Here is a 26359-nt window from a genome sequence, read left to right as displayed (position 1 = left end):
AAAGGAATTGGGATCTTCCCTGTTTAGGGTAGAAGAATTATTGCTGATGCTAATTCAAGGTGAGGGTTTAAATTTGGTCACTGGAAGGAAATTAAAGCTGTTTGGTTTTATTCAGTAAACACTTTAATAGGAATAGTTAATTTTAATTTACAAGTCTTATGTTTCAGTTAAACTTTTTGAAAAGTTCCATGAAGGTGTTTCTGTATTGTCATCACTATTTACAGGAGTTTTTAAAGGTCTACATTTCTTATTAGAATTTAAACAAGTGATAACAATCACTGTACACCAAGATGGAGACATATTCTCTTGTCTGTTTTAACTTTCATTGCTGCCTAGAGAAGATGCAGAATGGCCTTTTGGTAGTAAAGAACCTCGGTAGAGGTTCTAGAGTTGGTGGGTAGTTGCTGGGTAAGAAGAGAAAGACTTGAAGCATTGTAATTTCTAACAAGTGTTTATACCTCTGTATTCATAAAAAGCCTTATAGTTTTGTCCCTTTTCTTCATATTTGAACACGATATAATCTTTTGCTTATTACCACAGGTACCATTATCAAGATGCAAAAAAAAAAAAAATCAGGTAAAAGTAAATTAGAATAAAAGATATTGGTTTGGGGGAGCTTTTCAGTCTTTTTTTTTTTTATTTGTCTTTTTGAACATAGCAAAAAGGGAGAAGCCACAAACAAGAAAGTGCTGAAAAAAAAATCTATCATTCCTTCAAGAGAAGAAACAGCAGAGCAATAAAAATCATGTACATTGACAGGTTCTTTTTTTAGGATTTTTGCAGGAATTTTGTATCTCTTCTTGTCTTCCAGCAACTGTATGCAGCTCAACTGGCAAGCATGCAAGTTTCTCCTGGAGCCAAAATGCCATCTACTCCACAGCCACCAAATACGACAGGGACACTCTCACCCACTGGGATGAAAAATGAGAAGAGAGGGACCAGCCCGGTAACTCAAGTTAAGGTATTTTTCAGTAAAGAAAAAAAGCCATTGTCTGAAAAAGGCAGTGCAAGTAAATGGTCTATATAAATGTTTTACATTTGAAAGTTGAGCCACATGAAAGTTCTTAAATATTCAAATAAAATGTTCATTTTTAATGCTGTATTATCAGTCTAGAGAAGGGAAAAGAAAGCATTCACTTTTTGCTTCCAAAAATACCAGGCGTCCCTGTTCCTACCACAACCAGCACAACAGATTCATCAGTAAAACGTGATATTTTCAAGATTTCAGTTTGTAATCTGGTAATGTGAATAAATGGCATCCGTTTCATGAATTGTTTCACATTGAACTTTCGAATATCTTAAAATATGGTGCTAGCTTATATAGTTGGAGTGAGAGAGAGTAGATCTAATTATTTTACAAATCTCTAGCTGTACTTAGAATTTTGGAAAAAGCCACACATGAAAATAAGATGTAAGTCAGGACTCCGGGGAAAACATTGTGTCACTGCAGATTGATTTGACTTTTGCTGATTTCACACAGCTGCTGACAACCGGGCTGCTCCTTGTTGATTTTGTGCCATCACTGACTGCTTGTGCCTGCTTATTCTCACTTGCTTGGAACCAGGCAGCTACAACATGGCATTTGCCAGCAGCTTGAAATGAACATCGTGCACCCCCTGAAATCTGTGCTGCAGCTAGTACCTTTGGGTGGAACTGGTTGGATTCTATTGCTGTGATTTGCTTTGATTGCTCTGAACTTCCTAAGACCAAATATGCTCAGAAACAATTTACTTCAAGCTGTAACATATCACCAACATTCAGATGTTTTACCAGTTTGAACGATAGCACTATAAATGCAAAGCTATTAAAACAGATCTGAAGCAGGGCATATAGTGACTTCATGGTGAGACAGAGAATGCCCTTTTTTTTTTTTTTGCTAGCTGCTGATACCTTACAGGCACACAGTGACTAGGCTCAAATCAGCCTGGGAAGGTTTTAGTCACTTGAGGTGGGTAGGGTTTCTTTTTTTTTTTTTTTTCATTTTTTGACATGAGAGTAAAATATCATTCGTTTTTTCATTATCATCAATCATTGTGGTAAAGTGTGAGTGAGTAGATATTTCTACGTGGGCTGATAAATTCCTATGACACTTTTTTTGCTAGGCTGAGTATACTAATAAATAAAAACTGTTCCATTATGGCCAGATCTAACATTTATTTAGCAAAGTGTTCATTTTACTTAACTCTAGATGTGTATTAGTCTAATATTTTACCTCTTGTAATCCAATGTCAGGCTTGAGAGAAGTCAGTGAAATTTACCACGTATAGAGTTTGTTATGATCTATACAGAAGCCACCAAAAGCAAAGCCCAACTGTTTCAGCAAAGTTGTCATAGTATAGTGGTACCTAACACCGGAGATTTATGGTATTGAGAATATACTACTGACTACTTTAATGTGACAAAGTAATTTCATGAGTGAGCCAAATGGATCTACACCAAACCAAACCTTTACTAAAATGAGTAAATTTTTCCCTGGTTAAATTCAAGTACATATCTCCTTGAACCAAGGCCAATATCATTTCAGTTTGGTGGCCAGCTGAGTCCTATTACAGAACTGACCACATACAAATTCTCAGGAGTTTCCCTACATAATTTGACTTCAATGGACTGAAATATATGTTAATAAAAATGAAACCTTAATATTGTTTTTTTTATTAAGCAAATTATTGCACTGAAAATATTAGAGGTAAAATGCAAGTGCTTCATGTGGACAAATGCCAATGGCTAATGAAGCAATAGATGATTAGTATAAAAGCAACACCTATGTGCTGTCTGAACATTGTTATGTTTTCAAGACATGACAGTTTTGATGGTCATGCAGTCCTTAATGAATTCTCTATATTTTCTCTGTATTTAAACAGTTTTTAGATAAACCGCATGTATTATTTATAAAATTAATGGAATGCTTTTACGGGAGTCAGATTTTTCATAAAGTAATGATAGAGTTTTTTAAAGTAACAGAATGTTTTCCAGCTTTTCAGATGCCTTGCAGAAATGAGAATGTCTATGAAATACAAACAAACAGGATCTGGCAGTGTTTACGGGTTTCAGATTTTTTTCACAAAATCATATCAATACTAGACAGAAAATTATCTGCAAATTGAACATGATAGCATGGATTTGTATCTGTACATGCTCACAGTACCTAGTTTGGCAAACTTCATAGTCTGAATAGGGCTCTGAACTCTCACAGAAGTTTATTGATGCAGCTTAGTATCTGTGCAAGGAAACAGCTTGCATGTAAACATGGCCACAACCCACAAGTACTCTGTCCCTTACACTTTTGTGTTTCTCCTTTCACTTGGACTCTGAACAGGTGTGGACATTTGTGCACACTGCAAGGTCAGGAACAATAAAAATGTCATGCAGTTTTATGGAAACAGTTTAAAACTGAGATATGATGGCATTATAAATACCTGTTTGATACCTTTTCCTGTTTAATGCATTGTGTATAATAGATGTACTTTGCTATATCACTGCTTGACAGTAAGGAGAATGGGAAAGAAGAGATAATGTAATGTATTATTGTGTTCTGCCATATTTCTAAGCTTTGTGCAGTGTTTAAAAATATGAGCTATGATATTCTCTTATATCCAGCATAATTCTGCTTTAGGCATATTTTAAATGAGAGATCTATCTTATCAGGCTCTTTAATTACAGAAAATCCCTGTTTCGAAAATTCCAAATGCTATATCTTGCTTAACATATTGAGCAAAAGGAATAAGCTCAAAGAATGGGAAGAAAGTTACATTGTGAATATCTATCGTAATTAAAGACATTAATTGCTTGAATGTGTCTCCTTCCAAAAGTTGTGTTTCTTAGATGGAGTTGTTCTCCTATATCACTGAAACAAGATATATGTCAGAGAGCATTTCTGTGTATGAAAATTATCAAAAGGTGTAAAAAATGTTGATACTAGATTTACATATCCTTTAAAAATATTGTCTTTACACAAAGAGACATACAGACACACCAAAGGTTGAGTCTGGCAGAAATAACTACAGAATATGGAAATAATTACAGAAATATCAAACAATGCAGAACAGCATTTATATGGAAAAAAGTTGATTTTACATAAATCTGTTAGAAATATATGGCACATGTGAATTGTAAAGTATTGTAAAAGATACACAATTAAGTAATAGAAAATAAAATGTGTTTTGTAATGCATATAGTATTCAGTCATTACCATAGTAAGTCAAGAAATTTTAATTCAGTGAAATTCTTGTCTTCTATTATGGGGGGACAGCATAGATTATTTCACTAAACAAAACATGCACTCAAAATAAGATGCATGGAATGTATAAGTTAGCAGCAGCATTACATGCAGGCCAAAGAACTGTCAGGATTTCCAAATGATTCTTTCATAGAAGTACTTCTGATTCCTTAGTTTCTAATGCATTTAAAAATAAGCTACACAACTTATTTTTATAGTGCCAGAAACTTTTCAAATAGAACCAACACAAAAGCATTACTGAGCTTCTGGAAATTTTAAATAATTCTTTGTGAATGCCCTAGGTTAATTTAGATCTCTGAGAACACATTAGGAAATTAAGCTGTAATGTGAGCTAATTCAAATTTTAATTTGGAAAAAAGAACGATGCAGCCACATAGTTAATGTAAATAGAAGCATAACACAGAGAAATTAATGAGGTTTCCTTTCGTTGAATCTTAAAGGAGGCAGATAATTAGCTTCTTTTGTTGTTATTGCTAGAGAAAGTGGTATTGTCTTCGAGGTGTAAAGTAACTGCTGCTCACAAAATGATGTGTTCATTTGTCTTTTTCTAATAACTATTTACATTACATTCCTGTAGGATGAAGCAGCCCAGCCACTGAATCTTTCAGCCCGACCCAAAACAGCTGAACCTGTCAAATCTCCAACATCTCCAACACAGAACCTCTTCCCAGCTAGTAAAAGCAGTCCTGTGACAGTGACGAACAAGAGCGGCATCCCCAGCCCCCTCAGTGGATCTCTGGGAAGAGGATCCTCTTTAGGTAACTAATCTGTCCTAGGGAAAGGAGAAAACTGTCAAGTTTTCCATATGAAATCTCAACTTCAGCCTCAACTTTGACCTCTGGATTAAACAAACAAAATGTATCTTTCCATGCACCTGACTAGACACACACATAAAGGCTCCTGTGATTAATGTACATGCAATGCAACAGTGTAACATACCTTAAAATAAACAAATTATGAAGCAGTTTGTTGAACCAGAGTCATGGAACATTTAGTTTCTCCATGGTTTACAGTAAACCAGAAGCCAAGTGAGAAAGTAATTCTGAATGTGATTTTCAGCTATTTAACACAAAAAATACCATTAGTTTTACCAAGAATGATATTCTAAAAGTAATCTAATCCTCTGCATTCTGAGTATTAATTTCATTTTACAAAGACTATATGCTGAATGTATGTTTTTAAAAACAAAGATAGAAGGCTTCAATCCAATCAGTTTATTTTATTATTTGTTCATTTTATTATTTGTTCACAGATCTGACAAGACTTTTTCTTAGTTCATATGTTGCAAATATGGAACTGTTGAACTATGTTCAAGATTCTTGAATTAAGAAATAAAGCTTATTAAGTAATGAAACAAAATTAATCTGAAAACTTTGTATGACTACCTTAATGAGTCAAGAAATAGAATCAAGAGCTGCAAAATATATCAAATGATCAGCCTGAAAGTTCAAATAGTAAATTTTAACAGTGCCTAATACTTAGCACAGACCACTTATTCACAATCCGTAGCTCAAGTGTACTTGTAAAATATATAGAAACACTTGTGAATAATGAACAGATATGATAAATACATACATTAACTATATAAAAATTATGATTTGTTCCATTACCAAAACATGTGAGAACATCATAATCTCTGAAAGCTACTTTCTGCAGCTAGCTAGACATTCTACCTGTCAACTTATTTCCAGCTATCACCGCATTACCTAACATTAGAAAGCAGCACATCAGTTTGAATTCACAGACCATTCCATCGGGTGTCAAGGTTCAATTCCATTGAATTGCCAAGAGAAATGGCTACAGAAGGTATGCCTAAGGTGTGACTATTCTTTCATGGAAAGACTTAAAGTTTTTTCCTCTCAATCCTTAAGTGTAGAAGAAGCCAGAGAAACATTGTCAAAAATTAGCAGACAATGTAGAAGCTTTTTCTCCATTTTTATGACCAATTTAGGTGACTGGGAGTCTAAGCCTCAATAAAAGTCATGCAAGTAGGGTTCCAAACTTATTTAGACTCTGAAATGGAACTTAGTTGCTGAATTACTTTAGACCATTGAAAAATTTACCCAGCAAGAGCAAGATTGTACTGTAATGTATTACTTTTATTTTGAGGAAGAGTGCATCATTCAGACAGAAAATATTCCATTCAAAACGTCACAGTTTGCGTCTCTTCTTATGTAGACCACAGTATTAAACCAAGTGTTTGGTTTCCAGGATAAAGCATGAGAAATCCTTAATCTTACCCTTTTTTATTTTAAAAGACATCAGAATTGTTCAAGGTTGAATTTTCTATCTTTTACTCAGCTGAACTTCAATGAAGTCAAAGGAATATGAAAATTATTTTTGAAGGAGAATTCCAAGTCTTAGCCTGTTTGTTTTTGTTTGGTGTTTTTTGTTGCTTTTGTTTTCTTCATAGCAGACTATGTATAAATGTCTAACAAATTCAGAGCATATATAAAAGACGTTTTCTTGTCAGGCAGATGCACAAGTCATGCTCAAACTTTGGTTGCTGAAAATGTCCTAGCTAGCATAATATTTACAAATTTATCCATTTGTGATATAGAGGATACTCGCATGCAGGAACTCTCATGCAGTAACAGGTGGACCAAGTTAAAGCTTCATCACAACAAAACAAAACAACCTGTCAACAAATAATTGCTGTCTCATATCAGGAACTGTATCTGAAGTATTCAGCCTTACCTCTAGCATGCATTTAAAGGTTCAGCAGGAATCTTTTCTGTGAGTGTCATGCATAGAATCTTAAAATAGTAAGAACTGGAAGGGACCTCTAGAGATCAGAGGTCCACCTTGGTCACACAGGAACACATGTTTAAAAATTTCTACTTTGTCCAGAGTGGTAGAAATGAAGCCATTTTCCATTACCAATTGGAACTTTGTAACTCATGTTAAAGTGATAACAAGATCTGACCCTCAAAAGTAACTGTGGATGGTCTTTCTGAATTTGAAAGTTAAATGTGTGGAGTGATGGTTTGTTCTCTTGATAAATAAATTCCAAAAAATGATGCAGGCTTTCATGCTAAATAAGCAAGACTTCTTTCTCTACTTTGTTCATTTTAATTATTATTAATACTTCAAAGGCTTCCTAGTTAAGCTTCAGAATATTGTTGTCTTAACTTTGAACTTTGAGTCCATGAATATGCTCAGACACCTCAATATCAGGCTGTGTCAAGACTTCAGTGGCTGCATTTATAACAGCAAAAAGAAGTGTACAAGCTAATCAATCACTTCTATAGACTGATTGAACCTTCAAACAGACAATTGCCACTCCTCCTCCTCCTTTTGAGGATGTTAGTTGGGTAAAGCTCTAACACTACAAGTACTTACTCTGGATTCTAATTTGGATAATTACCTAAGTGTGTTCTCTGTTTACAGATATTCTTTCCAGTCTTAATTCACCTGCCCTATTTGGGGACCAGGACACAGTAATGAAAGCCATTCAGGAGGCTCGAAAAATGAGAGAGCAGATCCAAAGGGAGCAGCAGCAGCAACAGCAGCCGCATGGTGGTGATGGAAAATTGCCCTCCATGAATAACATGGGTCTAAACAACTGCAGGAATGAAAAGGTAATGTCTCCCATTACCACACAGTCATTCATTCTTCTTTTTCAGGCAAAGGCTTCTTATTTTTATATAAAATTTCTTTCAGAGCTTTTAGCCATCTCTGATTTTGTGCTAAATACACCTTGTCACTTCACAGTGCTGTACTACAAACTTCTCTGCATTTACATGACAGAATTCAAAAGAGCAGTCCTGTGCACTCCTATGATTAAGCTGTAAGCACGCCTGTAACAATGTGGAAAATGAAGTGGTAGAAGCTACCTTTCTTTGTGGTCAAGATTTTCAGATGTGCTTTTGAGAATGATTGGATTGATAACTGTGGCACAAAGGCCAAAAGGCCAGTTATGTACTAGTATGGTGGAGTATTACAATGCTATTGAGAGTGTGCTTGAATCTGTGACTCGGAAACAGCAGTGTATTTAGGCTCAAACTAGTGCTTTTGACTCTTAGGTTCAATGGGAAATCTGAGTTCTTTGTTGGATCTTGGCTGTGATTTGCAATAAAATACAGTAAAATAGTTTATGAGAGAAAGTGATTAGAGAATGTGATCAGCATTAGACATGAGGTCATCATTAAATGTACAAATACCAAGATAGGATCATATCTGAAGGATATTAAGGATAGCTCAGTGGACAAGGAAGTCTCTTGGAAAATTCTTTGTATCTCTGTTGGCCTACTCTGTGGCCTTTCCAAGGTCTGCAAGATCTGCTCCAAGATCAAGTATCTGAGAGTATGACAGAGCCTGTGAATGCTGAAACAGGTAATTGGCTGAGCCCTTTTGATGAAGAATGCTTCTCTGCTTCCCTAGAGGTGTCTTATACTGCAAAAAATACAGCACACAAGTTATTTTCACCACTGACACAAAATCAGTTATATAGTACAATACTTACTCCATTTAACTAGAAAGGGAAAAAAATTATCTCAGTAATCACTATGGCATTGGCAAATAAAAACAGTTACCTTGAGATTCCGTGATTCTGTGATCATGCAATTTAGTAATGAATAAAAAGAAAACTGACACATTCATTAGTCTGTAAAGCAACTAGTGTTACTAAAGAAAATAAATACATGGAAAATCAGGTAGCTTTCAATATGTATCATTCATTAATGAAAATTCTATAATTTATCAGTGTATTGGAGGGTAGGTTCTTTGTATCTTGGGGAGGAGGAAGGGAAGGTTATAGTATACTCAAAATACTAACAAGAATATTTTTTTGGTCCAGGTTGAGTATAAGACTCAGCAGAATATTATTTATTGCTTAAAACGTGAATTTGATGATGCTATGATCTTTTTTCAACCCACAAGGGAATAATCAGTGAGTAAGTGGATTGTAGCAAGACATGGAAAGGCAAACAAATGCTGTAAACAGACTCATCAAAGATTGTTATATACCTTTTAATCTACAGTTTTTTGGGTTTTTTTAATAGGTTCTTTACAGTACTTGAAACAAGAGAATGTCTCAGTGTCTGCTAAAAAGACTTGTTAAACTGTTGCCACCCAGATTTAACAATACTTTTACAATTCAAATTCAGAGGCTAAATATTTATTTCTGGTTTTCTTTAAATGTCAACATTAAAAAACTCATTTAATACAGTCTGATACGGTGAAAAACATAGAAATTAAGAACTGATCAAGCAGACCATGTTCAGACAGTGCTCTTAATTGTAAAGTCAATGTTTGTCTTCACTGACTAAGAGGTAGGAAACTAAAGCCCAAGTTATAAAAATGTCTCACCTATGATCAGTATTAAGAGTTTATAAAATTATGCTTATCTAAAATATATTTTATTAGTTTCATTTGCTTGACATTTAAAAATACATAACACACTATAAGGATAATGAAAAGATTTCTTAACATTTAATTTGGCTTTGAAACATAAGTATAAAAATGGCATTCATTTAGTTATCAGGTCTGCTCCCTGAGAATTTTCAGTACTGTGTTTACATCTTGCATTCTGTATGACAAGTTTCTATTTTGTCTTTCACCTTTTAAAGCAAAGTCAGTAAATATTTCAGTGAATAATCTGAAATTTCTTTTTTGAGCTGGTTACTAGCAACACACAGATTGATGTACAGCTTCCAGGCATTAAGAGGACAAAAAAAATTTTTTCAAACTTGCAAATATAGCCAAGTCAATGAAATTCTTTTAAAAGCACAAACAACATCTTTCTCAAACACCATCTTTTCGGGGGAGACTTTTCACTTGCAACTTCTAAAACCTAAAAATAAAACAGCAGCAAGGAAATCTTGTTAAATCTCTCAGTGCCCTTACATAATCCTGTTGGGTTTATTTATTGTATCATGCACTATAGAGTGAACCATTAAGAAACAAAAACATGATGATGTGTACTCTTGTTTTACCTTTGGTACAGTAGTCTATTATCCTTGCTCTGTTGATGCAAGAAAAGGCAGTGTTTACAAAAGAATGGGATGTAAATTAGTCATTTAAAATCATGATATATCCCTACTCACTGTCCTAAAGAAAAGAATTAAATCAGTCATGAATACTAAGGGAATATATTTATATTTTATTGCAAGTATAAAATACATTAAAACCAGAAGCATCCTTTGCAAAAACAGAATTCTAGAACACTCTCTTCCTTTACCCTCTGCATTTAAATTTTTACATTATGATATATTTCTTTTACTCTAAAAATGATGGGCAGGATGATCAAAATGAAGTGGGAGTGGGGGGAGAATGATAGATCACTTCAATTAGAAAAATATAATTTTGAAATAATTGTATGCCAAGAAGATTGTATATCGTTTCTGTCATAATCCCAGTGAAGCTTTGATAACATAGTTGCAATTTTGGATTGGTTTCTTTTGAAGAATCAGGACCCTATGTTTTCAGGACCAAATTTTCAGAAATTGGCTTCAGGTAATTAGACTTGTATAAATGAGTAGCTAGAAGCCAGCACCAGAAAAAAGATGACAAATTAATTGCCTGCAGCTGGTTTAAAAAAAGCTATTGAGTTCTGGTCAGTTACTGGTCTTCAAGTTCAGATAGCTGGTAATAGTTTGTTGTGCAAATGATTTTGCTTACAAAATTATGTACATAGCTTCAAAGCCTGGGCTTAGGCCTTTTTGAAAATGTGTCATTTAAATCTCACAGAGCTTTGTATTTGGTTAGAGACACAGAATTGAAAATTGCTTCTGTTCATATTCTGCTGTTCAAAACATTCTCCTGCAAAGCTTTAAAAGTGCTCACAGAAACTCACTCATCAGAAAGACCAAAACAAAAACATGCAGGACTCTGGCATGGTTCAACTCTGTCATTTGCTAAAGCGTTGAGGTTAGGCTATGCTTTTGAGATTATACCTTTCTAAGGACATCTACAATTATGGAATTTTTTCAGCTTGTGTACTGTTTTAGGTTAGGGTAGGCAGGTAAGCCCTACACAGCTGCTCATTCTCTCCACTCCCCAGGGACAGGGAAGATTATCAGAAGGGTAAAAGTGAGAAAGCTTGTGGGTGGAGACAGTTTTGTAAGTAACGCAAATACTGTGTGCACAAGCAAAGCAAAATAAGAGATTCCATCATTCCCATCGGCACACAGATGTTTAGCTATTTCCAGGAAAGCCAGGCTTCAGCATGCACAACAGTTACTTGGAAAGACAAATGCCAAAAACTCCAAGTGTATGCCCTTGCTCCTTCTTCCTCCAGCTGTTTTTTTTGCTGATTCATCCCTTTGGTGAGCTGGCGGTCAGCTGTCTCAGATAGGCCTTCTCCCAAAGTCTTGTGCACTCTTACTTGCTGGCAGGTCAGCATAAGAAACAGAAAAGGCCTTGATGCTGTAGAAGCACCGTTCAGCAATAGTTAAAATGTCCCTGTGCTGTCAGCACTGTTTTGGTAACAAATTCAAAACTCAGCACCATGCATACTAGAGTTAGCTGAACCAAAACCAGTGTAGAGCACACAAGGCAAAAAGCCATTGCAGCAGAGTTACCTTGTTCTACTCAGTGTTGGTGCTGGCCAAGTGTTAGCCTGACTAGGAGAAGTAGGCTGGGGAAGAAAAGAAGAGGAAGGGGAGAAGTATCTGGCTAGGGGAAGAAAAGTAACTGTCAGTGGTTTCACAGAGTAAATAGAAGCAGTGGGGAGGGAGAGAGATTTAAGAAAATCCAGAAAATAGGCTACGGAGCTGATTTCCATGTGATATAAGCAAACATAAAATAATACAAAAATTATTCTCTTTAGAGCATATGATTTTTTTTCCCCAGTCCAATTATGTTTACCTTCAATAAAAAAAGAATACTTAAACAAAATTTTCACTGCTAGAGCTACTTGTATTTATTTTGGTATTTTGAACTAGCATGATTGCCTAGAAAATTTGCTTTGATTTAAGGCTTTAAATGAATCTGAAAATCCCTTATAATTTATAAGATAACTGACGTTATATTTAAACGGACAAAATCATAGAATCATAGAATGGTAGGAGTTGGAAGGGACAATTAGAGGTCACCTAGTCAAACCCCCCTGCAGAAGCAGGTTCACCTAGATTAGGTCGCATAGAAATCCTATCTTTTTTGTTCATAAAGCATGAAGCACTGATAAAAGCACTTCAGAAGACCTTTGTAAAAGAAATATAGGCAGAAACATGTTCATTTAATTGGAGAAAAATACATGGAGTCAACATAGAACATATACCAAATCAATAATCAAAATGTACATGCTAGAACCAAGGATATACTCCACTTCCCAATTAACTTACAAAACAGATTCATTGAGATCTGAGAGGAAGCAGAATTTCATACAGTATTTTAATGTTCACATGCCACTACCACTCTTTTGTAGATTTTCAGGCAACTGTGTATTTGCTATAGGAAAGCAGAATTAGACCCCTAAAATAAACGACGTGAGTCATTGCCTAATTCCTGGGAATTAGAATACTTTAGCACCTCTTATAATGAGCCTTTTATTCCTTTCTTATTTCTAAATCAAACTTTTACATGTTGAATCCACTTCATTTATCCTAATATCCACAGTTTGTATGCAAAACATGTAAATTCTTAAAAACATATATTATTTACCCTTGGAGATGTTACAGTCTATTGATGAAATCCATATTTAGGCACTTGGATTTGACTTGATCAGCCATAACGACCCCTTTGGAGGTGTTATGGTCTGCTGTATTTAGGGACTGTTAAATATGTGGATTATTGACACAATAGAGTGTAACAACTCCTCTAGAGCTGTTACGCTTCATCATGTATATGAAGCTACTGCACATGCGTACAAACTTTGCCTGATAAAAACACTTCAGGAATTCTTTGTAGGAAAGTTACCAGTCACACATAATCTCCTTTTGACTGACTATAGGCCTGCAATGACTCCATTATTGTTTTTCCTTTTTCTAAATGCAGGCAGTACTGGATTATATTGCTGACAGTTTTTTTCCAGCTTATTTGTAACCAAATATTTAGTATTATAGAAAGAACGTCTGCAGAGCCAAGAGTCACACTGTCTTTTCTGCAAGTGCAGGGTATTTCCCAGACAATTACTAAGAGAAGCACCTTATTATTAGCATCAATGTTATTAATAGTTTCTCAACTCAATTAGGGGGGAAAAAAAAGCGCATAGTTAAGAAAATAATTTTCCTGCATTCAATTCTCTTTTCTCCTTTTACCGAAAGTAGTCATGACCACCCTTAAATTGAGAACATGAATAAATTGGTCATAAGGGCCTTGTGGATTTTTCTAATCTTCATGAACAAGCAGTTTTGATTTGTAGGGACTGATCTAGTCTCATTTGCTTTTATCTTTTAAGAAAAGTTTCTTGTATTTTTTTTTTTAACTTTAATTTTTTTACCAAAGACTATTTATAACTTGTAAATAAGAGGTTGAGGCGTATATTTCGGTCTACTGGGAGATATAAAAGAACCTATGAGCATTCTCAATTGGATAGCAATAATAACAGCAAATCACTAGTTTTGCAAAGTTATTACCTCTATAATAGTATTATCTTGATAGTCATGTACCAAGTTCTAGTCTCACTGCAGCTTAAGGAAAGTCCTGCCCCATATAGCTTACATTTACATATACTTTAGTTTAAGTTTAAATATATATTTATGGATAGATTCTGTAATAAAAAATCTGGAACTGTATAGAAAGACACTCATTTACTTAAGGAACTGTTAATGTGGTCTCACTTTCTTGCAAGAATATAGGCAATTTATTCAACTCAGTGGGAGTGTATTCCATCTGTCTAATGAAGAATATGATTTCCAGAAAGAGATGCTGCAACTAGGAAACGGTTTTTCCTGAATACGTCATTCTGCTCAGTCGTCAAACCTTTCCCTGGGGAGTTTCTGAAACGTGGAAGGACACATTGCATAGAGACAACCTCTGTAGCATTAAGTCACTTAATAACAGCTACATGACTTGTCTAAGTTAAATGCCCCTGAATAGGCAAAAGTTTCAAACATGAATTCCACCAGTTCTCATAACTATTATAAATGAAATGTCTTTCACATTTTACTGTGAATTTGACCACTTTAGTAATCTACTTGTGGCTGTATGTAATATAGGTAAGCAACGATTTTCTTTGGGATATTTGGGTAACACTATTTTATTCTAAAAAATCTTTATTAAAAAAGAGAAAGATATATGAAAATATTTTGGTTTAAATTTTTTTTGAAACTACAATAATTGCAAGGCTAGGGCTAATCCTAGATACATTAAAAAAAGAAAAAGGTGCCTTCATTTTATGTTAACTGTAATATTTCCTTAACAATTTTAAATGAAAAATAGTGACTCGAGTAAATATTTTCTAAAGTATCTGTGATGCAGGAAGCTAAGTCCCACTGAACTAATTCTAAAAATTTTACCCAAAGGCAGAGAAGCATATTTGTGGCTGCATATACAGTATAAGACTATTTTCAGTGAAATTCAGCAGTTTTATGTCCTTTTCCAGCACATTTGATGATAATTTGGACAATTCAGAATTTCAGCTGATGTAATACTGCCCCCTTCTATTAGAACTGGAAAACATGCTGGACTTCAAACATTTAGTTTTGTAGCTGGAGCAATACTGTTTATTTATGTTGTTGCTTTGGATATTTGAAATTGCATGGCAGGATAAGGTAAAGCATGAAATCAATATAAGTTTATAAGAATGGATGAAGGGGAAAAAAGTAATGATTCCAAGCAACATTTTTGTAAGGTGTCTTGTGTGTTATGAATGGACTTCCTAGGTAACATATCACTCAAGGGAATTCCCTGCTGTTTTTTCAAGTTCAAGACGTTGCTGATTTTTGCTTTTGTCTGAATTTCTTTGTCATGTATGTTTGCATCGGTTTTCTAGATCAGTGTGTTTAGGGGATAGCAGTAGGGCACAGCGAGCATTGTCTTTTTTGTTTCTCTTTCTTATTTTCTTTCTATTGTGAGGACTGATCAGAAATTAGATACATCTTTGAATAGCTGAATGATTTTAATATTCTCTCAGACATGAAGAAATATTGCAGTAAATTAATCTATTCGGTTAGAACTTTAACATGTAATTTGAAATTAAATTCAAAGCAGAGCATCTTGGAAAAGAAGACATTAATCCCTGGATCTCCCACCATATAATTTAGAGAAATGTTTCCATTATAAACAAACAAGGAAAACAAAATAATCTGACTTTCAATATAATCTTGAAGCTTGTACTACATCACTAGGTTCTGTAGATATCACAGAAAATAAAATCAGGCTCAGAAATTGTACCCATACTTAAAGAAGCACAGAAGTTCTGTAGTTAGTGAGGAAGGTGATGGAAGTTGTAACTGCACATGCACAGAGGGGTCAAATACAGCTGTAACACTGGTACTCAGGTTATAAGAGTTATGGGAGGAAAATACCTTTGCTAACATTAGCCTCTATAGAAGAACATAGCTCCATTATCAGGCCAGGTTTTAATGGGAACCAGGTGCAGAAAGCTGTGGGCATGAAATCTTGTCAAGTCTGTTCCTCAAGCTCAAGATAGAAATATTAAAGCTGCTCATGAAATGTTAAGTTTCTGTCTGTATGCAACATATGATTCAGCCTTTAATTGATCACACGCTATTGCTGAAATACTGCTGTTTAACACCTAAATATTCATACTCATGCCTACCAATATACCTACTTTTTTTTTTCAGATTTACTTTGTATGCCACGCGTAGAAAGACGTACAGATAGTGTATTTGAAATTTACACATTAAAAATACATGTTCACTGAAACTGTGGAACTGACAGTGAAAAGACAAAAAGAAGCAGTGTAAAATCTCTGGCATATGTAGGTCATCTAAATTTACAGATAAGTTAGCTTCGGTGCCAGCTTACTATGAATCCAGTTTTGAACCTATGGAAGAATTTACTGTGCAGACCTTTGTTTTTAAGCATTTTGCTCAATTACCATACTTTCCAATATTGTCTTGATAAAATTGGCAGTTTCTGCATTTTTGTTCCTGTATGTTAGATGCGCATTTGAATGCTTTGTCCCTCAAATTATATAGAGGCTGAATAAAATAAAATGTAAATCATCTATCTATTGATTAAATAATGAAAATCAATTAATTAAGTGAAGGAAATACAGTCTTTGTGAAGTATAATTCATTGAAACTTTATTATACCATACACTAAAAAAAAGTTTGACCTGTTCAATAATTATATATATATGTAAGAAATTAAATGAAAATGCAACTAAACATAAATAACCTGTATGAAATATTATTATTTATATCAATATCTGCATATATGTATGCAGGTGTGTATGTGCACATATGTACATACTGTATAGTGAAGAAACTTCCCATATTATGCGAAGTTTTAAAGTTTTTTATGCTTATAGTTCAATGAAAAGAGCACTTGACTGTAAAATACTATATTCAGGAAAGAAAGCAGCACATTCTTAGTGGTAATATCAGTTTTTACATTTGAATATTGGCTACTAGATTTTTTGCCACTACCTATCTATGTTGGTATGGCTGGTAAGCAAAACTATGTTTTTCTATTTCTGTTGTCAGGGCTACTTGAAGGAGTTACCTAGCTGCATGTTTTAGACTTCATCAATAAGGATGATGATGATAATAGTAATAATAGGGGATTTGACCCTTTTCTTCTATTGCCTTTCCACCTCAAGAAAAAAAGCCAATTACACTGTTTTTTCATTTGCATGGGATATCACCTGTGAAAAGGATGAAAGCTTTTCCCTTTTTTGATTTTCTCCCTTAAATCTTGAAGCAACAGAAAATCCCAAAGGAACAAAATTAAATTAAAATGACTCCCAAGGGTAAACGTTGAAAAATTTGCTCAAACCAACAAGGATAATTTTTCCCAAAGGATGATGTTCTGCCATAAAGAATAGTGTATTTGTGATGATTGTAACAGCATAATGATTGTATCTTACGTACAATAGATTTCCCAAACTACTCAGGAGACTTTGCAGATATATTCTGAAATTTATTCCATCTTTTTATTGTGGTTCTCCACTAAACAATAAAGATGGGTTGAAAATTATTGTTCAAACATAAATTCGCTAGAACAGGAATATATTCATTGATTTAAATTGTGGTTCAGACTGGCAGCTGCACAATCCTATCATATCACTTCTTCAATTGTCCTGAGAACTACAGAATACATTTGCATACTATTTCACACTTAGATACAAGCAGAAATATTCACAAAAGTTACTGCTGTTTATCTCCAAGCTGCGTATTTCTCTACGTTAATTCACAATATCAAATGCATTGCCAGTGCAATAGGATTCAGTACAGCAAGGATAAATTTGGATTACTTTATCAAATCAAAAATCTCTCCTGTTACTAGAGTATCAGTAGACTGCATCAATAGGTATGATAAATTGAAATACACTTCCTGTTGTTAAAGATTATTTACTTAACTGTCTGTGGAATTATACAGTACTTTGTCTGATTATGCACTGCTTTCTGCTGGCTTAACTGTTTTACTTCAAACAAAAGAATAAGCATTCTAGCAGGTAAAATTGTCTTCCTTTATCTCATGAAAATACTTGAACAAATAATGCAACAAGATATTTGTAAATGTTTGTTTGAAATCTGATTAATGGAGTTTGACCATGCTCATTCTATCCTTTGTTTTCTTTTCACAAATTATTCTTGCAAAAGGTTTTTTATTTCTATGGATGTATTTGCATATGAGCATGGACATTTGTGAACAGTTAGATATTTGCTGTTTATGCCCACATTGCTTACAGCCAGTTAATAAAAAATGGAGGCTTTGATGCAGCACCCACTTCAAACCCCATGCTGACCAAATGAGGAGTGCAGTATTGGGGAGCTATTCTAGCCTCTGGTACAGTGTCAATGCTATTTATAGCTCTTTACAGCAGCTCTTTGAACTCAGCAGCAATTTAATCTAGGAGTCCTGCAGGCCTTGCTGCACTGTGCCTTACCACTGCCATCTTTTTCCTACCAATGATATGTCAGGGGCAGGTTTCTCACTTTTTCTGTAGTGTTGAAACTAATGGATGCAGGAGTTGATAGGCAGAACTAAAGACTTTCCACTACTTGGGAGGTCTTTTAGCTGAAAGAATTCCCAGTTGCTCTTTTTCAGGTAATTTGAGGCAATGTTGCAACACTTATCATTGAGTCAAGCATTGAAAACAATGTAATTTGTCTTTGGTGACCAACTGCAGCATAAATCACAACCAGAATACTACTGAGTGTTTAAGTGTATAGTTCACACATAACTCAAAAGTTAGATTGTTAGAACACCAACACAGTACTCTTGCATGTATAGAAATTTCTGATCCTCCAAGGGTAGCTTGAAAATACAAGAAAGTCTATATTCGTTCGATAAATTCTTCACTGCACATAGCTGGCCCATCTTTTGTCACATAATACTAACTCCATAAACAGGTCTATCTCAATTGAAAATGTGTAACAGGGTAATAAATGATATTCAACATCAGATTACTTGTACTAAAATCATGTTCAAGCCATAGTAAGCTGTTATAACACTACTTAAAACCTAAAGTATGCCTAACCCACAAGCTGAAATTGCCCAGCTTACATCCTGGAAATTTACAGACAACAGTAATTTCCCAGTATTTTACTTTTATGCCTGTGGCCTCTAGCATGTTATGAATGCTCCTATAAGAAAGGCTGGAAAAACATATCAAATTTCTGTTCTCTTCCACTTGCTGACATTCATTAACTGAGGGAGAACAGTGAGACAAGGTTTTGGAAAGATCTCCTCTTCACCTCCACCTGTTCCAAAGCAATTTATTAAACAGCCAGTAAGAGGAGTAGACACTTGTGGTTTAATTTCAGACCTGTGCTGATCAGTAGCTGGGAGCATGCTTTCAATGTTATCTTGCAAAAAGCTTCTTGAGATATCAGGCTGTGGATGCATTCTTATCTCACTGCCATTTTCTTTGCATTGTTGAATTCAGCTGCTGACAATTTCATTACATGGCTTCCATTCAGATTAACTATCTTTTTATATAAATACACATTCTTGCTTACTGCATCCTACTTTATACATGGTTATTCCCTTCCATTTCTAAATCACAGGAGAACTCTGCTGTTTTTTGAATGTCAGTACGAATAGAAGCCATCATTGTGAGGATGTGCATTAGAACTGCACACAAAGTGAGTCTCTTACACATCATGTACTTTAAAACTTCTTAGTCTGTCAAGGGTTCAGCAGGTTGCCAAAACATATTCAGTTGCCAGCTCCTTGCCAGAATTCTGCTCCTCACCTGATACCACTGAAACTCTTTGAATACTCATTAATAATATTAAATTGTGTGGCTGCACTCTTTCTCCCAAGGGATTCCCATTTATCAAGGGGTTACCTGCATGACCTTTGCCTAACTTTTGGATTTTATTCTTCAGTATCACAGTACAGATCACACTACATCATAACAAATGTCTCACTGATGAAGTATGTCAAGTCTTTGTTTCCTTTCAGAAAAAAACCCCCCCAAACTTAGAAAATACAAGAAAGACATTTTCCTGCAAAATTTTACTCCCACCTTCTTTCACTGTAGGTTTATTTTTTTTTCTTTCTTTGCAATGAACAGTCTGAGTTAATAATCACAGTTTTAGACTGACAATATATAGACCAGGATACCTACCAGTCCTCTGCATTATTCTGCTATGGAGGATTTCCATTCCATTCAGTGCAAAAGCCATCTGTAGTTTATCAGTATATACTGACCACTGTGGATATGCAAAAGTAATGAACTGCAGCATGGGAAATTTGTAGGGAATGTGTGAGTTATCCTAAAAGGGACAGAGAAAAAGCGTACTACTTGGCTTATCAATTGATTTGCCTTGATCTCCATCCATACTGTGTTACTGTAACTACCTGGGAATGTGTGTATTGACAACATAAAAAATCCAGTTAAAAGTGGAATAAACCCACCCAATTTCCTGGTTTTGACCCCATTTAACTTCTAATGTACAGCATTTAATATGTTAAGGATGGATGTGCCTCTGAATCAGGACTCATTTATTCATACTTCAACTGTTCTGAGATACTACTCTTGCAATATTAAGGATGTTCCTAATGTGGTGCAGACTATGGTTAAGGTAGCAGAAGTTGCTATTGTTCTCTTATCATGAGAGAAGGGAAATTTTCTTTCAGTGTCTGCAATGATTTGTTAGCTCGGGTCACCTTTCCTTTTTTCCCTGCTGCTGCTCTCCCCTGCTGTTTGCCCTCACAGTGCTTTTGCTGGGACTTTTGTAGTCTCTCATGAAAACAACATCCTTATATTGCTGTTGTGTGTTGCATCTTAATTAATGGAATAGCACACAATTTACAGAATTCCCAGTAACATGTTATATGGTGAGAAGTTAATATTACTTCACATATTTTTGCTGTATCCTGGCTATGTTCTATACAAATGTATTCTTATTGCTAAATCTGCCTTGGATTTGAGTTCACAACTAAGCTAAAGACTGAACAATTTTGGTAAGCAAAATCCACAATTTATTGCTTGGAGGTAACAAAGGAATACAGATAAAACGGAAAACTGTGCTATAAGTTAGCCAGTTACATTATTGTCTTCTTTAATACATCTGTTTTGTTAGTGATGAAAGAACTCATTTATCATCAGATCCTTTTAGGCTGTGTTTTGAATCAAATCAAAACAGGTATAGTTCCTGAGATTAAAGTCTTTAATAGATTTGTAAGGCAAGAGCTATCTAGGTTCCACACACTGATGCTCCAATGCAAAGAGGTTCTCAGCATCCTGGGCTGCAGCTCGCTGCCCATTCAAAGGCATAACTATTTGAGTAACTCTGTTGTAAAAGTGGCCAAACATGGCTTTGAAAACAAAAAATTCCTCCTCCCTTTTTAACTGGAACATTTCACCATTTGGGTTTTCAGCATGACCCGATAAATAGCTGTATCAGGAGGCTTGTGTACTGTTTGTGTTGGGAACTAGCAGGTTGGAGGGTTAGAGATGGGACAGAGCTTCACTGCTGCGAATGGCATCCATGAAGCTACACTTTGAAAGTAACACAGAGTAAGGAGGGCATAGATAGGAATATGAAAGTTCTACAGTTTGAATGGTGGATATACTACCAGATAGCTCTAGTGTATATAGTTCCTTCTTTCCTTTTGACATCATCCCTTTCAATTCTGACAATATATAACAATTTGAAATTCCTCTTACATTTCTGTTTCTAAACTCTAAGAAGAAGAAAACCTGAGCCGTGTCATTTGCATTCTACTGATATCAAGGACTCCTGTCCCACTGGGACCCTTAGCCATAGGAGAGGTTTGAGGAAGGAGAAAGAGATATTTTTCCTCTTTTTGACTGCTCCACCAGATTGAAGGGTGGGGAGGGGGAGAGGAAGCAGACAGTAGATTTTAATGTTCAAAATGGACGCTGGGATGTGACTGATGCCTTAGCCAAACATACAGCTGCATTTCACTGCTTCTCTTAGCTGATGTGGCAGTGTTGTTGGAGCTGGGTGGAGGTTGGTACCTGATGATGCAGAGTACCCGTCCTCTCAGAGAGTCAGGGAGAGCCTTGGTGAGCCTGTTTTTGCAGAAGTCCAGACCCTAGAGATATCTTGTCCCATATAGCAAGCAGTAAAAGTATATATTTTTTTTTGTTTAAAACCTGTGTTATAGATTTACAGGAGGTATTTATTTATCCTTCATTTTAGCTGAGAAGGAGAATTAGCTAAACAGAGATGGATTTAGAGATCAGCACAATGCAGCAAGATTAAAAAACCCTTTCCATCTGAATTAATGAATTTCAGACTGCTTTTCATAAACTAGTTTTTCAGAAGTCATCTGTGAAGCCTTGTATAAAGAATTTTTAAAGGTAACTTAATGGGATGGAGAAAAGATTTAAAATTATCTACTAGGGCTGTTGCAGGAGATATTAAATATTGATTTATCTTGGAGTAAGAATCATACTAAAGAGTGAGGCTTGTAGTCAGATCAATTTATCTGGCATACAAACTGTATGGTCATATTTAGTACAATGTCAACATGAATCTTAAACACATAGACGTGAAAGGTTGAGCGTTTAATCTAAATCAATTGACTCTCCAAATCCTCAATTAAAATAAAAAAAAAATTAAACAGTTCAAACTGAACTGCTCCTGAATGTTTCAGGTGGTTTGTATTAAAAATTGCTTCTTTCAGTCAGTCATACTATATCATAGCCCTTTCCTCTGCATCTTGTGGCAGCTTGGAACAAAAATCCACAGTCCAAGGCTTTTCCAATTCTTAAGTTTTTAATACTTCAAACTCTTGAAAACTCGATGTAGATCATTCAAGTAATCTGGCAAATAACACTGTAAGCAATTTTCTGCTACTTGCCACTGCTACTGCCCTGCCAAGCTTTTGGTCATAATATAAAAGTTGGCTCAGACTGTACTCGACCAACTTAAACTGATTATATTCCCTTTTCAGACATAAATAGATACTAGCATGCCAGCTAGTGGTACTGGCTAAAATATTTTTCAGTGTGTTTAAGTGTACATAGGTCTCCAGTAGGAAATCCTTTACCCAAGTGTGACATCAAAGCAGTATGTCTCAGATAATCTAAGTGTTACATTTGCTTTTGTTTGTACTGTTTTCTTTAAACATATTCATTAGACAAGAGCAGAGCCTTTAATGTTCCATGACTGAAAAATCTATCAAACAGATTTACGGCAGAGGCAGTGTGGCATAACAGCCAGTGGACTGGCCTAATGTTCAGAAGTCCTGGGTTCAGTTCTCAGCTTAATCATTGACTTTCTGAGTGACCAGAAGATACTAATTTACCCTCTCTGTGCCTGGAGATATCATTAGCAACCTCTTTTTCAAAATTTCAGTGTTAGTAATGCACAGTGGTATGTATTACAATGGCCTACATATATAATTGGAAAAAGTTCCAAAAATCTAATGGCTTCCCCAGGATATTATTACTTTCTTTCCTGTAAGATATAGCTAGAAAATATGACCATGGTTGAAAAGAGAGAAAAAGTAATTTTAAACGCAGAGAGATGTAGTAGGACCCAGTCAATGCTTATGCTGAAAACGTGGTCAAAAATAGGATTTACTCAAGTGACATAACTGACTAAGGGACTTAAGTGACTAATATGCTCTGTGGGTGAAACCACTACTTTTGAAACTCCCATTCAAGATTGGTTGTTAAGATATAAAAGCATTTTCTAAACTGTCATTGTTGCATTGTGCTGAAGAGTACTTAATGGATATCTTATGTGGGAAATTTGAAACAAGCTTTTCATGATCAAAACACAAGGTTTATAAAATCAGTCTACTTTTCATTTAAAGCTAGAGAATGGTTTTTTTTGTCAGTAGTATTAGATATACAAAACTAGCAGTTTTTTCTTTGTATATTGCAGCAGTAAAACCACATAATTTTTTCAGCCCATAGGTAGGCATTTTGCATTTAAGATGGTTTCAGGTATAAGGACTCCTAGATTCTGCATGAAAAAAAACCAAAAACATAGCCTTCAGTTAGCCTCTTAAAGTACTCTCTCCTGTGCATTATTTTGATTCATACTTCCTACATGGAAGTTACTTCTGAGAGATATAAATCTCTCAGTTTCCAGGAAGTATGTATTTACCTGCATTTGCATGTCAGATGTAGCAAATGGAACCTTTATCCTACTCTATCAATTGCTTTTTTTGTTTGGTTTGATGAATTTATAGTGTTCATAAATCCATTTTGGGCTGATTTTTCTTTGAGTACAAATTTTAAAAACATAAATTATAGGCAACTTTGTTCTGATTGGATTAGAAAGGTATGTAAGTAAATATAGCGATTCCACTGATAGGGAGTTGTTCCATTGCTATCAGCTAGGACACTGTTAATGCAAAGTCCACTTGCATAAATCTTTACAGGACTATGTTCTTGGCTTTCTATTGTTTTATTTTTAAATAAGAATAATACTTCATACCAGAAGGCCTTCAACCTACCTGTCTCAGAGGAAAAAAGAAGTAATCAATTAGAAAGAGAAAGCATCTTTTTCAGCCTAGAAAGAAGTTTTTCATTTTTTTTTTGCCAGATGCAGTGTAAACATATGAGATCTATACGCTTTGGCCCTGATTCAGTGAAGTGCATCGGTCCATTCTTCACATAAGCATTCCCTTGGAGTTTAGTGGCTACTCATCTCTGTTGGACTGGAGTGAAAGTGTTCAGTGCCTTACAAGATTAAGGTCTACACGAGGCTGCAAGAATTTGCAACTCACTGTTTTGGTTTTGTTTTGTTTTTGTGTTTTTTGTTTTTTGATTTTTTTTTCCCTGCCAAATGAAGATTAAAGACAGGAGGTAGTTGAGGGGTACATATATATTATCACAGACATTACGTACATCATACTTGATATTGTAATCATGCAAACAGTAATCTTGCCTTCCTGACATAAACAGTAAGCAGCACACTTTCCCGAGGCTGAAATAATCAGAGAAAAACATGGCAGTGATGGTGGTACAAGAGGCAAAACACTACATAATGATGTTGTTATCATTGTTCCGTTGTCATCCATCCTTATTCTTTAGTGATATGTTTCTTTTCTTTCAGAAAAAGACCTGAGTAATATATAAGCAGCAATCACGTAGTATAACCTCGAAAAAGCATACTTAAAATGCCACAAAATTAAAAAAAATTTCCCAAATCAACTTGATAAATACAGAAGAAGCCTACTTAATCTGTATATGCATGGTATGCAATTATATATTTACACCCAGCACCAAGGTAAGGCATATACTTGAAAACAGTAGCATTTGGTGGGATTTTGTTAACTGCCTTGATTACATTTCTAATTCTAAATATGGATATGAACATTTAAGACCAAGTGTCTTTTGCATCACCAATTTAAACGACTTCAGATGCCTTCCTGAAAATGGGATGGATCAGTATGTCTAGAGGTGTGCATTGCTTTCAGAGATAAACAAAAGGACTAAGTACTCCCATTGACTTGTTCCTGGCTTAGGTACCTGTAGTTCCAAAGCCCTGGAAGATTTACACTTGCAATACATCACCCTACTCATATTCAGAGATTATTGTAATGCAAAAAACTCAGATTCAGATTTTCCCTTTAGTTAATTTTAGAAAGAGTTGCAAATAGAGTATTTTAACTATTTGCTTTTAAACCCTTATAGTTACTACCTACATGTAGTGTAGGAAAAGTGCATTTATTTGATGACTATTGCATAATGTAGTCCAGTTTTATCACAGTTTTTCCAGTATTCTTTGATTATGTCACAAAATCTAACATGTGCCTATCATAAGGCACAGCTGAAACGATGAAATATATTTCTCCTATCTTTGATAAGTTTAAAGTCAAACATATATATGTGTCTCTAGGCATGTGCTTACATTTCCACATTGTTCATGAAAGAACATCATGTTGCTTCTCAAGATGTTTGACCAGTATGTCTGTGTGTGTTCTGGGTTTTTTGAAGATCTCTCTTTTCCTAACTTTGTGTGGAGGACAGCTGAATTTGCTTTGTGCTGTTGAGGTCTGCAGAACACCACAATGAAACGGAAATTGGTGACTTCAGCTTTTTTTTATTATTATTATTATTAACAAAAAGACCAAACAAACCAACTGTCGTGTTGAACCTAGAATAGTTTTGCTGGTTGGTATACTGCTGTGGCTTCTTGCTAAAGTTGTGTTTTCATCCTGGAATATATTACTAGATAATTACGAGAAAAGGAGATTCGCAGTTTTGAGGCTAGTAACCAGATCTCTGGTCTTCTAAGTTCTTCTCTGATTCTAATGCTTGACAATATTTTTAATGAAATTTAATCAAAACCAGAAAACCTAGAGGAAGCATGCAGATATATGTACAGAATCATAGCGCTGTCTCAATTTGGTAAAAATATTTATGTACATTTTTATGGTGTTTTAGTGTCTTCATTTTAAAATACCTGGTGAAAATGAGGCCATAAATGACAAGGTCCAACAAGCTGCTAAATTTAACTGAAATATGGCAAAATGTGTATTATTATTCCTCTACAGTATTTAGTCTACTAGGAAAAAAAGCCCCTTTGTTTTGCCACGTCCTTCTCCATTTATTCTTGTAACTCAAGTGTTAGAAATGTGAATGATCATTCTGAAGGTCCAGGA

The 26359-nt window shown here is 35.0% G+C and overlaps 1 protein-coding gene across 11 annotated transcripts in view; it reads left to right on the top strand.

The window, feature by feature from the left end:
* Positions 1-26359, top strand: part of SOX6 (SRY-box transcription factor 6) — a 366925-nt gene that overhangs the window by 300596 nt on the left and 39970 nt on the right. For all 11 annotated transcript variants that reach the window (XM_062000290.1, XM_062000283.1, XM_062000284.1 and 8 more), the window contains 3 exons: positions 812-961; positions 4815-4995; positions 7628-7818. In XM_062000290.1, the coding sequence (XP_061856274.1) occupies positions 812-961; positions 4815-4995; positions 7628-7818 (522 nt within the window). The remainder of the gene's footprint in view (positions 1-811; positions 962-4814; positions 4996-7627; positions 7819-26359) is intronic.

This window comes from Colius striatus, chromosome 7 (genome assembly GCF_028858725.1).
Source record: "Colius striatus isolate bColStr4 chromosome 7, bColStr4.1.hap1, whole genome shotgun sequence".
Classification (NCBI taxonomy): Eukaryota; Metazoa; Chordata; class Aves; order Coliiformes; family Coliidae; genus Colius; species Colius striatus.
Note: the sequence above shows the minus strand (reverse complement) of the source record. Positions and strands in the feature narration are given on the sequence as shown.